The sequence below is a fragment of the Pleurodeles waltl genome, chromosome 7, assembly GCF_031143425.1.
Source record: "Pleurodeles waltl isolate 20211129_DDA chromosome 7, aPleWal1.hap1.20221129, whole genome shotgun sequence".
Taxonomy (NCBI): Eukaryota; Metazoa; Chordata; class Amphibia; order Caudata; family Salamandridae; genus Pleurodeles; species Pleurodeles waltl.
This window is the reverse complement of record NC_090446.1, coordinates 194,064,345-194,078,902: the sequence shown is the minus strand read 5'-3', so window position 1 is coordinate 194,078,902 and position 14,558 is coordinate 194,064,345. Positions and strand designations below refer to the sequence as shown.

The following is a 14,558-nucleotide window of genomic DNA, read 5'->3' as shown; positions in this document are numbered from 1 at the left end:
CTATGGCGTCAAAATCCTTTTCTCTAGGTTCTCGTTTGGAAAATCATGAATGAAGCAGATTGGTACTCTGAATCCACTTTCAAGCCTTTTTATTACAAACCAATTGAGGATGTAGCGTCAGTGGTGGTAGCACAGCTTTGAACCAGCATAATCTGAGCCTCCAGTCCTGACATAGAATATAAAATTTTCTAGCTATTGCATCAAGAATTTTGAATTATATTAAGGACAGAGGCGAGGATTATCCCTCCCTAAAGAGATGTTGTGGTACATCCTAAGGTATAAGAATATTATTTCAAATTGTTGAATATACAAAGTTTAAGCTCCCTCCTGTTATGAGATTATTGAATGAGGGTTTGGGAATAGCTTTTATGGCTTTTCTTCTTCTATCTCTAGGCAACAAGCTGAAGCAAACCTGATGTACAGCTGAATTTTCCTATGTGGGCGTTTTCATTGTTTCACCTTCACCTGGTTTGGAGTTGGTTCATCCCATGGGATTTTTTGCGGTTGCCTTGGTGGGCCTGGTTCCGGCAACGGTCAGCTGGAAGTGTTCTAGGACTCTGTGTAAGGATATTTGTGTTTTGACAACTGACTCCACGTTGCACTTAGTCTAGCAGCACACCATCACATCAGTGACCACCAACTTCATTTTTCCTATTGACTTTATTTTAGCATTAGCCACCGCCACGTTAAAAGCTGCAAGTATTTTTCCATGCTCACGTTAGACAACGTGCTCATGTTTTTATTCTGCATTTTTGGGTGTTCTTTCTCACCAAAGGCTTAGGCTGATAATAATTTATTAGACTGATGTTATGGTACAGCAGGGAATGGTTTTGTTTTGAGAGAGAGGGCACCTTGGGATCTTGGCCAATTCCCAACGTGTTCTTTTCAAAACTGACCTGAAGTAGCCAGCACTTTTTAATAATAAACTTATGGAGTGAGGAGGTTTCTAGAATTCTCATCTCGTTTGTTTAAAGTATATAAGAGACGAAGACGAGATGGACCGGGGAGTGACTCAGATCTCGGACATGCTCAGGACGCTGAGGTGTGTCATCTTTCCTATGAGGATAATTGATCTCTCTCTCCACGATTGATTCTGGGATCTGCCGGTCTGATGCTGATAAAGGAGGGAGATGACGCAGAATACCCATGCCTCACAGTGATGCATTTTTAATTCATTATTTGCTTTGCATTGTAATATAGATACATATATTTGCTGTGTGTACTGCAGTGGAGAATCATTTGTGCATGTTTTCATTTCATTGCTGTGACCATTTTAAACGTGTGCTTTTAGCATGCTAATCTCCTCTACGAACCTTGCAGAGTGAATTAATAAATGTTCCCTTTAGACTAAAGGAGCACATTCCAGAGATTTTTGTCAGTGCATAAGTGTTTCATCTCGATCATTAGTGAAGCAAAACACTCTGGAACTGTGTTCATGCTTGATTGTCTTATGTTCAGAGGCATTGTTACATGTACAGTTCACAAAGAAAGAGGATGAGTTTTAAGGTCACCAGGTTTTATAAGGGGGATCCTCTATGGTTGCTCATGTGATCAGTATGTTTTACTGGGAAATGTAGTTTTGATAAAATTTATCTTTTTATTGGCTGCTGAGAAAAATAAAGCATAGAAAGAGAAGCATAATCCTCGCCTCTGTGTCCTTAATAGAATTGAAAATTGGTGATGCGATAGCTAGAAAATGTTATAATGTTTTGATAACAGAAGTTAAAGAAACATTATTGTAGGAAGGCATGCAGTAACAGTGTGGTAGCACTGAGTTTAAATACTGTACAATATTTAGCCTAATCAGGTGAAAGCAATGGTGCACTGGAGAAGTAAAGCAAAACTGAGTTACAAGGGTGTTAATGAAAACCACTGGAAGGAAATTGGAATACCTCTGTTGTGTGACTCAGAAGAAGGCGCAAAATCTTCAAAAATAGAACTGTAGAGAGAACATTCCCCAACCATTGTGATCGGCTATTACACTGATCTAAGATTACCATAACCGTGTGCTAGCAACATACAATAAGGTTGTATAAATCAACAATCATTTATATCCATACAAATAACAGGGTGTTTTATATATACATAAAATAAACTGCCCTGGCATCTGCTTCTCCAACAAAGTATGCTCTTACCTGGAGTACAAAAGACAGAGGACAAAAATAATAAGCCCAACAACATTTTGAGCATCCCACCATTGCATGGATTTGGGGGGAGTAACAGTAGGCTGTATGTCGCTTTCATTTGCTTGGGGCACGATTGTTTGCGTTATCAGGTTCAACAGGCTTGGGTTACAGCTCCGTTCTAAAAAAGAACATAAAAAATATGAGAACATCCTAATACACACACTGTGTTTTATAATATAACCTGTACTCACAAGCACCCTATTTCCTTTGAGTTAATCTGCTCATTATCTTTGGAAGGTCTGATAAGGGGCCCAATATGATAAGTGATGCCACAACAGGTCTCAAAAGCCAGTCACACGTCAAAGAAAGCACCTTAGAATGCCTATTGGTGGCGACTGTTGGTGATGACTCAGTAAAAGGAACTGGGTTTGTTTTTGTCTCTGCGTGGGATGGGCCCACTTAATAGCCCACGTATGAGGGAGGAAACAGATTATGACTGTTTCTCAACCATGCCATATATTAGGTAAACCAGTTGTAGAGTATTTTGTGACAACCGATTTAGGAACACAAAATAAAACAGAAATATACGTATTCTGTAATGAAAAGAGGGCTACCAGTAACTTGCTCCATTTGAAAGGAATCTTGAAAACTACGCCTAAAAGCAGGCAACATTTTAAAAGGCAGCTGCACATAGATTCAATGCCCTCATTTTCATTATGTAAAACAGTGCTGCCAGTCGACCAATAATTGTACAGTGCCAATCCTGCATGTGTAGATCCTGTTCTAGCGTACACCCAGTGCTTAATTTGTGCTTGTTGTTTCCGGAAGCTGAGCACCGGCACTTAGTCTTCTGTCCCAAGCATTTGCTGCAAACAAAAGTCACGTAGGAAAGACGGAGGAAGAGAAGAACGAAAAAGCGTCACACACGGAGAAAGCTGCAAGGGTGAGCTGAAGGGGCAGGGGTGGCTGTAAATGGTTTGAAGAGGCCCGAGATGGCTTCAGGATTACACTGCCTCAGTATTCCGTGTTGCCACATTTAATTGCAGCAGCCGCATGTTTGCGAGTAGGGCTTTGAGCACCGGCACATTTTTATTTACAAATTAAGCACTGCGTACACTAGACTAGACTAGTTAACCACTTAGAATAATAACTAGTTGGCAGGGAAAGGGAAGCTGACTGGCGTTGTTATATATAATCAAAAGTTTTCAATATAGCTTTTAGGAGGATGGCCACATGTCAGTTATCCAAGGTGGTATCTTAATTAATAGTCATAAACATTATACTATTTCGGTTCCTGTGTGGGATCCACAAACTTAAGTTCTGGAATACTGCATGTGGGCAAGTATTTTCTGTAATGCAATGACGATACTCATGACGGAGAATTGGTGTTACAGGTAATGAAAATGTCACTTACCCAGTGTACATCTGTTCGTGGCATCAGTCGCAGTAGATTCGCATGTTTTGCAATAGCTCGCCATCTGGCGTTGGGCCGGAGTGTTACAAGTTGTTTTTCTTCGAAGAAGTCTTTCGAGTCACGGGACCGAGTGACTCCTCCTTTTGTCTCCATTGCGCATGGGCGTCGACTCCATCTTCGATTGTTTTTCCCCGCAGAGGGTGAGGTAGGAGTTGAATTGTAGTAATAGTGCCCATGCAATGGAGTGACTAAGTATGTACCTATTTAAGGTTGAGATGATACATATACAAATAGTTGAAGGTAACTTCCAAACTGCTACAGGCTCCCGGGGAGGCGGGTGGGCACATGCGAATCTACTGCGACTGATGCCACGAACAGATGTACACTGGGTAAGTGACATTTTCAGTTCGATGGCATCTGTCGCTGTAGATACGCATGTTTTGCATAGACTAGTAAGCAGTTATTTCCCCAAAAGCGGTGGATCAGCCTGTAGGAGTGGAAGTAGTTTGAAATAATGTTCTTAATACGGCTTGACCTACTGTGGCTTGTTGTGCAGATAACACGTCTACACAGTAGTGCTTGGTGAATGTGTGAGGCGTAGACCATGTGGCTGCCTTACATATTTCTTGCATTGGGATGTTTCCTAGAAAGGCCATGGTAGCACCTTTCTTTCTGGTTGAGTGTGCCCTTGGTGTAATGGGCAGCTGTCGTTTAGCTTTAAGGTAGCAGATTTGGATGCATTTAACTATCCATCTGGCTATACCTTGCTTTGATATTGGGTTTCCTGCATGAGGTTTTTGAAATGCAATAAATAGTTGTTTAGTCTTTCTGATGTTCTTTGTTCTGTCAATGTAATACATCAATGCTCTTTTGACATCTAATGTATGTAGTGCCCTTTCAGCTACGGTATCTGGCTGTGGAAAGAACACTGGAAGTTCCACTGTTTGATTTAGATGGAAGGGTGAAATAACCTTTGGCAAAAATTTAGGATTGGTCCTTAGGACGACCTTATTCTTGCGTAGTTGTATAAAAGGTTCCTGTATTGTAAACGCCTGAATCTCGCTTACTCTTCTTAGGGAAGTAATGGCGATGAGAAATGCCACCTTCCAGGTTAGGAACTGTATTTCGCAGGAGTGCATGGGTTCAAAAGGTGGACCCATAAGTCTAGTTAGGACAACATTTAGGTTCCATGAAGGAACAGGTGGTGTTCTTGGTGGTATAATTCTCCTAAGGCCCTCCATGAATGCATTAATGACTGGTATCTTATATAGGGAAGTTGAATAGGTAGTCTGCAGGTATGCAGATATTGCTGCAAGGTGTATTTTAATGGAAGAGAAAGCCAGGTTAGATTTTTGTAAGTGAAGCAAGTAACCCACTACATGTTCTGGAGTTGTGTGTAATGGTTGTATTTGATTAATATGGCAGTAGCAGACAAACCTCTTCCATTTACTTGCATAGCAGTGCCTGGTGGATGGCCTTCTGGCTTGCTTTATGACTTCCATACATTCTTGGGTAAGTTGTAAGTGCCCGAATTCTAGGATTTCAGGAGCCAGATTGCTAGATTCAGCGATGCTGGATCTGGGTGTCTGATCTTTTGGTTGTGTTGTGTCAACAGATCTGGCCTGTTGGGCAATTTGATGCAGGGTACTACTGATAGGTCTAGCAGCGTTGTGTACCAGGGTTGCCTTGCCCAAGTTGGTGCTATTAATATGAGTTTGAGTTTGTTTTGACTGAGTTTGTTTACCAGGTAAGGAAGGAGAGGGAGAGGAGGAAAAGCGTAAGCAAATATCCCTGACCAGTTCATCCATAGGGCATTGCCTTGGGACTGTTTGTGTGGGTATCTGGATGCGAAGTTTTGGCATTTTGCGTTCTCCTTTGTCGCAAACAAGTCTATCTGAGGTGTTCCCCAGAGTTTGAAATAAGTGTTCAGAATTTGGGGGTGAATTTCCCATTCGTGGACCTGTTGGTGATCTCGAGAGAGATTGTCTGCGAGTTGATTTTGGATCCCTGGTATAAATTGTGCTATTAGGCGAATTTGGTTGTGAATTGCCCAACGCCAAATCTTTTGTGCTAGCAGGCTTAACTGCGTAGAGTGCGTCCCCCCTTGCTTGTTTAGATAATACATTGTTGTCATGTTGTCTGTTTTGACGAGAATGTATTTGTGAACTATTATTGGTTGGAAAGCTTTTAGTGCTTGAAAAACTGCTAGAAGTTCTAGGTGATTTATATGCAGTTTTGTTTGATGTACGTTCCATTGTCCTTGTATGCTGTGTTGATCGAGGTGTGCTCCCCACCCTGTCATGGAAGCATCTGTTGTTATTACGTATTGTGGCACTGGGTCTTGGAAAGGCCGCCCTTTGTTTAAATTTATGTTGTTCCACCACAGAAGCGAGAGGTAAGTTTGGCGGTCTATTAACACCAGATCTAGAAGATGAACCTGTGCTTGAGACCACTGTGATGCTAGGCACTGTTGTAAGGGCCTCATGTGCAGTCTTGCGTTTGGGACAATGGCTATGCATGAAGACATCATGCCTAGGAGTTGTAATACCATCTTTGCTTGTATCCCTTGTGTTGGATACATGCGTTGTATGATGGTGTTCAAATTTTGAATTCTTTGGGGACTTGGAGTGGCTACTCCTTTTGATGTGTCTATTATGGCTCCTAGGTATTGTTGTACCTTGCGCGGCAGAATGTTGGATTTTGTGAAATTGACGGTGAACCCTAGTTTGAAGAGGGTTTGTATGATATGATTTGTGTGATTTGAGCACTCTATTAACGAATGGGCCTTGATTAGCCAGTCGTCTAGATATGGGAACACATGTATTTGCTGCCTTCTTATGTGTGCAGCGACTACCGCTAGACATTTGGTAAAGACTCTTGGTGCGGTTGTTAATCCGAAAGGCAGTACCTTGAATTGGTAATGTATTCCTTTGAATACAAACCTTAGGTATTTCCTGTGCGATGGGTGTATTGGTATATGGAAATAAGCATCCTTGAGGTCTAAAGTTGCCATGTAGTCGTGTAGTTTTAGCAATGGTAATACTTCTTGTAGTGTGACCATGTGAAAGTGGTCTGATTTGATGAAAGTGTTCACTACTCTGAGGTCTAGGATTGGTCTCAGCGTTTTGTCTTTCTTTGGTATCAGAAAGTACAGTGAGTAAACTCCTGTGTTTATTTGTGTGTTTGGCACTAATTCGATTGCATTCTTTTGCAATAGTGCCTGCACTTCTATCTCCAGGAGATTGGAATGATGTTTTGTCAAATTTTGTGCTTTTGGTGGTATGTTTGGAGGGAATTGTAGAAATTCTATGCAATAACCATGTTGGATAATTGCTAGAACCCAAGTGTCTGTAGTGATTTCCTCCCATGCTTTGTAATAATGACTTATTCTTCCCCCCACTGGTGTTGTGTGGAGGGGGTGAGTGACATGTGAGTCACTGTTTAGTAGTAGGGGTTTTGGGGCTCTGAAATCTTCCTCTATTCCTAGGGAATTGCCCTCCTCTATATTGTCCCCGAAAACCTCCTCTATACTGTCCCTGGTAACTGGACGGTGTTGCTTGTGAGGTGCTGGCTTGTGTGCTCTGACCCCGAAACCCCCCTCTAGAGGGTGTTTTACGGAATGTGCTGTAATTCCCTCTGCTCTGCGGGGAGTAGAGTGCGCCCATGGCTTTGGCAGTGTCCGTGTCTTTTTTGAGTTTCACAATCGCTGTGTCCACTTCTGGACCGAACAGTTCTTTTTCGTTAAAAGGCATATTGAGAACTGCTTGCTGAATCTCTGGTTTAAATCCAGACGTTCGGAGCCATGCATGCCTTCTGATAGTTACAGATGTATTAATTGTCCGTGCAGCTGTATCTGCAGCGTCCATGGAGGAGCGGATCTGGTTGTTGGAAATGGTCTGTCCCTCCTCAACCACTTGTTTTGCCCTATTTTGTAGGTCCTTGGGCAGATGTTCAATGAGATGTTGCATCTCATCCCAATGGGCCCTGTCATAGCGCGCAAGTAGTGCCTGGGAGTTCGCGATGCGCCACTGGTTTGCAGCTTGTGCTGCGACTCTCTTACCAGCTGCATCGAACTTGCGGCTTTCTTTATCTGGGGGTGGTGCATCTCCAGATGTGTGGGAGTTGGCCCTTTTCCTAGCTGCTCCTACAACGACAGAGTCTGGTGGCAGCTGTGTAGTGATGAAAACCGGGTCTGTAGGAGGCGCCTTATACTTTTTTTCCACCCTTGGTGTGATTGCCCTACTTTTGACCGGCTCCTTAAAGATTTCTTTTGCGTGCCGGAGCATACCAGGGAGCATAGGCAGGCTTTGGTATGAGCTGTGGGTGGAGGAGAGTGTGTTGAATAAAAAATCATCCTCGACCTGTTCTGAGTGGAGGCTTACATTGTGAAATTGTGCTGCTCTAGCCACCACTTGAGAATACGCGGTGCTGTCCTCTGGTGGAGATGGCTTCGTAGGGTATGCCTCCGGACTGTTATCTGACACTGGGGCGTCGTATAGGTCCCATGCGTCTTGATCTTGGTCACCCTGGCTCATGGTGGTGTGAGCTGGGGAGTGTGATGGAGTTTGTGCTGGTGAGACGTTAATCACGGGCGGAGGAGAGGGTGGTGGGGTAACTCTTTTCACCACTTTTGGTTGTGGTGTCTGTTCAGTTTGGAACTCCAACCTTCTCTTTCTTCTAATGGGGGGAAGGGTGCTTATTTTTCCTGTCCCCTGCTGTATGAAAATACGCTTTTGCGTATGGTCCACATCAGTTGATTGTAGCTCTTCCTCAAACCTATGCTTTTGCATTTGTGAGGTTAGCGAGTGCTCTTCTGTATAAGAGCCTGAAGCTGGGTCGCTTGCAGTTTGTTTCGGCACCGAAACCCTGTCTGCGTGCTTTTTCGGCTCAGAGGTGACTTTTTTCTTTTTCGGGGCCGAAACCTGTCGGCGCCGATCATCTTCGGTGCCGCTGTCTTGGCGTCGAGCCGTGTCTACACCGGCATCTCAGTGTCGATGCTTGTCTCCAGCACTTTCTCGGTCCCGAGAAGGCTGCGTGCAGGTGTCTCGACCGGAGTCGGACGATCTCGGCACTGTTTGGGCCTTTTTCGGTATCGACGGTCGGTCACCGAATTTATGGGTGGAGCCATGGCCTGGTGGCAGTGGCGTCCCCTGGGCCTTGTAAATCTTCCTCTGAGTGGTTTTCGACGTCTTACTCACGGTTTGTGTATCGTCGAATCCTTCGGAGTCTGAGTCTTGGATCGAGAAGGTACCTTCCTCTTCTTGTTCCTCGAACTCTCGGTGGGCTGTCGGCGCGGACGCCATCTGAAGTCTTCTGGCTCGACGGTCTCGGAGTGTTTTTCGGGACCGGAACGCACGACAGGCCTCGCAGGTGTCTTCACTGTGCTCAGGTGACAGGCACAGGTTGCAGACCAAGTGTTGGTCTGTATAGGGGTATTTATTGTGGCATTTGGGGCAGAAACGGAACGGGGTCCGTTCCATCGGCGTTCTTCAGCACGCGGTCGGGCCGACCAGGCCCCGACGGGGGATCGAAAAACTACCCCGAAGGGCACCGGAGCTCTTCGATCCTTCGACGCGGTGTTGAATCTAACTACGCCGATCCCGAACGCAACAATACCGACGAAAATCTTCCGAAATTAGCTATCTTTCCGTTCCGAAACTCGGAGCGACAGGAACACGTCCGAACCCGATGGCGGAAAAAAAACAATCGAAGATGGAGTCGACGCCCATGCGCAATGGAGATAAAAGGAGGAGTCACTCGGTCCCGTGACTCGAAAGACTTCTTCGAAGAAAAACAACTTGTAACACTCCGGCCCAACACCAGATGGCGAGCTATTGCAAAACATGCGTATCTACAGCGACAGATGCCATGGAACATAACGTTTTCTTGCCTGCAACCAATTTGTGCACAGTCCTGGAATTAAACCATGGCATGATGCAGATTCCTTCCCGTTGGCCAGATCCGTGTTTCTCTCTGTCTCATGCTCAGTTCGATCTAATCTGCTGAACAGTGCTTCCCGGACTTTTTCCTTTTTTTCAGTGTCTGTGACTGCATAATTTAAGACTCGGTTTGTCTTATTCATGTCCCGTTCGTGGGTAGTTTTTTTTAGAGTGAGCGTAAGCATTCTATTTACTTTCTTTCATGTGTAACAGGTTATTACTCAGTCATGAGAAAGGGGAATTTATCCCAGGTTTTCAGTTTTAGAGTACGTTCAGCTGAAGTGTGTATTAAGGCTTGAGGCTCGCAATGTCAAATCTGGCCCCCCTTCCATTAAAATTTGACTCTTGATTTCTCTTTAATGATTGTAACCATAGTATAAACTCATCGGGGTGCCCTTGATAAGCGCAGACAAGACTGGGAAGGTATCCAATCTACTCCTGGAAGATCCTGGCCAGGCCTGTTACTCTACTCGTCAATTTCAGTCTTCCCACCTCTGTATGTCAATCCTAATCCATGGGTAACTTTTCGATGTGATGCTTCTTACTTTTTTCATTTTCTACATTTTTGAAATATTCTTGTTAGCACCCTAAGGTTAGCACCCTAACTTTAGATTAGCCAATCACCAAGTTGTTCCCCAAATTCCACTGTGACACCATATTTTTCTCAGTACGCTAGATTCCCAAGTAATGAAAACACTACCACATTTGACATATTTCTTTCTCTTATTCTCCAGTTACTTTGGATGACGTGACTGTCCCCTAATAATCCCACAGTTGTTGCTGCTCTTAATATGCAGTTTCCTCCCTCATTTATTTGCCTCACCAATCCTAAACTTAAGGTGGCGTTGGACACATTTTTTCATCTACAATGGATTCCATCTACCCTGCACAGTACTTGGACTATAGCTTCCTTCAAATTTAAGTATGCCTCGTATCTTAAACCTTACTCTCTTTCTGAATTATGTGCTGATGTTAGGTTCTTGTGCTTTGTTCTTTGATGATCTTGAGGGTATTCTCTTTTGTCTTTCTGATACCTCCCCTCCTTGTTTCTTCTTCCTGCTTCAATCTTTGTTGTGCTTATCTTACATCTATGCTCCCTCTCTGCATTGTTAATAAATCACTTTATCTGGCTCTTTTGTGCTTTCCTCCACTCACTCTGAAGGTAGTACATTGGACCATATCTTTTCTTGCATCCACATTCAGATTGTCACCTGTACCTGTACTCTACTGCCCTCTCCCTGGTTCTTATTTCTTTTCTCCTTCCTTATGTTACTTCTGGATCTTTACCCTGTCTTTACTATTGCCATAGTCAATGAAATGTATCTCCTGCTTAGTTAACCTCAGCCTAATTTATTCTTAATCTTGACACTTTAACTGTTCTTTCTCTTGAAATAGTGTCTCTTCCTTCTGACGCCCTGTATGAAAACGGATTATTAATTGTGGCAGGTGACTACAATGGAGCCGGTCAGAAACACTAACCAGTTTTGTTCCAAGCCCAAAAACTTCCCTTCTGACTTTAGTTCTTTAAATCCCAATCCACTGCAGGAGTACACTTCTAAAGCCAACAAAGACCTCAGGAGATGCACTTTGAGACTCACCAGGTGTCAGGCAGAGAGGCCAAACAGCAGGGGCCAGTCTAGGTCTAGTTGCCAAAATTCATTAAGAGTAACCAGAGATATGGATTTTTAAAGAAATAGCAGAAAGGAGCACGAAGTGTCAATGATAGACAATGGTTGGAGTAGAAGAGGACCTTCCTGCAATTTGACAAAGGATTTGCCCTCTGACTTTCATCCTTCAAGTCCCAATCTACCACTGGAGTACACTTCTAAAGTTCCCTAGGACCCCATCCTTATGACGCTTGAGTCCACTTCTTTGCCTTGGGTACAAGAAGGAAAGCAGGTCGAATAATTTAGGGCGCTTTTCAGATCCCCTACTGCAGGGTTAGTCTTCTTCTGATTTTCCACATGTCCAGTAGTGTTCTGAAATCAGTGCCTGGAGGTGCAACATTTATGACTGGCATAAGCTTGTGAGTGGGAATGACGCTGTGGCGCACCCTAACCAATGGGGTAAAAGTTCCCATGGGTCAAACCTACCCAGTTTGTGTATGTTCAAGATAGTGAAAATCGTTTGCCGCACTAAACTTGGGCTCTGAGCGGTGGGGATGTTATGTGGGGTGCACTAGGTTATTCTCATGTCCACCCACATCTAACACTAAAATCCAGTTTGAGGTAGTCACTGTACCCACAGTAAACCAATAGTCAGAAGTCTGGTAGAACAAAGCAGGTTTTCGAGCAGACAGACAGTGGATACACAATAATTGTTTGGATATCCTCTCTGCCCTCCTTTCATGTGGACTCAGAGTGTTATGTGTACAAAGTCCTGTGACAGACGCCTTGTGGGACAAAGCAGGCCCTTCAGCAACCAGACATCATTGCACAAGAATTGCTTTGGAAGCCTGTCCCTTCCTTTCAAGTGCATTCCCCAGTGTTATACGTAAACCAGCAGACAGGTCAAGTAGGACTTGACATTCAAGCTGGATTTGACACTTTAATGTCAAAGAAGATGCACACAGTCCCCAAACCTGCATATTTTGGGAGGTTCAGAGGACTCATTGCTGCCCATTCAGGTAAGCCTCTAGTTTTCTCCTGGAAGACACTTCAGTCCTGGGCATTGTATTTAACTTGTACTCAGAACTGCAAATTGAAACAGTAGTTTAAGCCTGACACTTTTTACTTTAGAGGATTCGTAAACTTCTTTTGTTCCATTTGCCACACTGAAACGTCTGTCACAAACATGACAACATTAATTTAATTATCACTCATCTTTATATGTGGGTTTACTAAGATATGTGATCACTCTTCAACTGATTCAGAATGCTTGTCTTCAACTTCTATTTTATCCTTCCGGTCAGTTTTCAACATCTGCACCAACTGAGCTGGTTAGCTGCTTCCGCTTACAGTAATGTTTGCTCTTCGTGCATTGTGTTTAAATGTTAGCAAATTTTGGCAACTCATTATCTATGCAATCGAATTCTATGTATTTTTATGTCTTTCCTTCATTCTCCATTTAATTTATTTGTTTTGTGCTGTTTTTTTCTATAACAATTCCTTCTTCCACATCTTCAAACAACATGCTATCAGAAGAATGAAGAAGACACAATCTTGAACATCTTGGGTGAGAGTATAAATTGTAAAGATAACACAAAGCCAGCCACTAAAAGAGTAAGGACTCTAAGAGAGACATCAGCAAATACCCATCATCATGTTACTATACAGAATAAAAGTAAACAAATGACAGAGCCATCCAATCTGAGTACATACAAAGAATCACCACTGAACACATTGGAGTGTGTGTGGGGGGCGTAAAACTGTGTATCTGAGAGAGGATTCAAAGAGAATTAGGATTCCTATCAGGGAGTTGGCCTCCCACCACTGCCTCTGAGAGGCCAGAACAAAGGACCTTTAGGAGCAAACTATGTTAAATGATTTGACTGGGAGGGCCCTCACTCCAAATAACATCGAAAATATCTAGCAGATACTTCATTTATAGGTCACCTGTAATTAAGGTGCAACATACAACAGTTCAGTCATCCATTCGCTTTCATCTGGAGTGGACTGCTGCCACCAGTGACAGCGAAGGTAGTTTGGACCTGGTAAAAGAATTACTAACCATCTACGCTTGTGGTTGGGATAAATGTGGCAAGTCAATTATATCAAGCAAGAGATTCAGGTGCCCAGACTGAGATATAGGGGGTGTCACAGTCTGAAGAGATTGAAATCCAGACTTTCCACCAGTGGTGAGCTAATGCTGGTAGGTGCCACAGCGTATGTATCAGGTCACAGTTAGACCAGCCACAACACCAAGTCTGATAGGGGAAGCAGGCCCACTTTGAGTAACTTGCTGAGTGACCAATAACACTTATGTAAGATCTTTCAAAACAGAAATCATAATCTGACTTCCCTTAAGTACTTGTAGCGGGTTTCCTAGAAATAAACACAGGTCATCAGCAGAATATGTTGTGTTCAACATGGAAGGCTAAAATTGTTTATTTTCAAGTAAGGTCGTAGACCAGGGTGTCTTATTACTGCTGTAATCTGGAGACTTGCATTTCTATGGACAACTGCATTAAACCATATAGGAGTGCTACGGCATTTACATAAGGAGGGTTAGTTCCCATCTTTTTGAAGGCATGTTTCCAGTTTGACAGGATATAATAATGGTGTTGTTAAAAGATGTCAGAGTAGGATTGGGGGCGTAGACAGCAGCCTGTATCATAAATTCTATGGTGAGCTAGAAGGGAGAGAGGAGCAATACCCGGCCTGGGAAGCAGGGTTATGGGCCAAATTATAAATGTGCAAATCAACAGCTTTCAGTCACCTGCAGTGTGTAGGCATAGTGTTTATTAGGGGTCAATCTTAGACCAGTACCATCCCACCCAGAAAAACCTGATGGTTGAGTCAATCTCCAGTACTTTGGATCTACAAATCAACAAGGAAAGCATACTGAATATGTAGTGTCATCCAGTGTGTGGTAAAATTCTGGGTCCTAAGAAAGAGGGGATTAAGGTTATGATTTACAATATTGTCAAGTCCCTTACTTACAACTAAATACTTCAGGACCTTCAATATCCACTCCACCAGGTGCTTACATAGACTGATAGGGGCCTCAGATTTGCCCAAGTTAATTTTGAAGCCACAAAAAGCTGAACAGTGTATGATTATCGACATCAGAGAAGTGAGAGATGTCTCAGGGTTGAGTAGAGTTAGGACATCATTTGAATACTAGATAGCAGTGGAAACAATGGTTCCAACGAAAGGAGAAAAAGTGAAGGCAAAAGCAAGGAACTCTGGTGGGTTACTCATACAATTGGGAAAAGCTGCAATCCACCTAAAGTTAGCCTGGGCCAATATATTCTGATACCGCCACCTGACGTTTGAAATAAGATTGTGCTTCAGGCCCTCTCTCTCAATAGTCCCAAACAGACAGCCCCCATTCAGTGTCATCAAACGCCTTCTTCACATCCAGTGAGATAGCCACTGCCTCATCAACATGGGAAAGAACCAGAGCACGTACTGCATG

At 43.4% G+C, this 14,558-nt stretch overlaps 1 protein-coding gene across 1 annotated transcript in view; it reads right to left on the bottom strand.

The window, feature by feature from the left end:
- Window positions 1-14,558, bottom strand: part of SERINC3 (serine incorporator 3) — a 121,351-nt gene that overhangs the window by 27,393 nt on the left and 79,400 nt on the right. Inside the window, exon 8 of the mRNA XM_069243559.1 lies at window positions 2,136-2,304. Coding sequence (XP_069099660.1) covers window positions 2,136-2,304 — 169 coding nt within the window. The remainder of the gene's footprint in view (window positions 1-2,135; window positions 2,305-14,558) is intronic.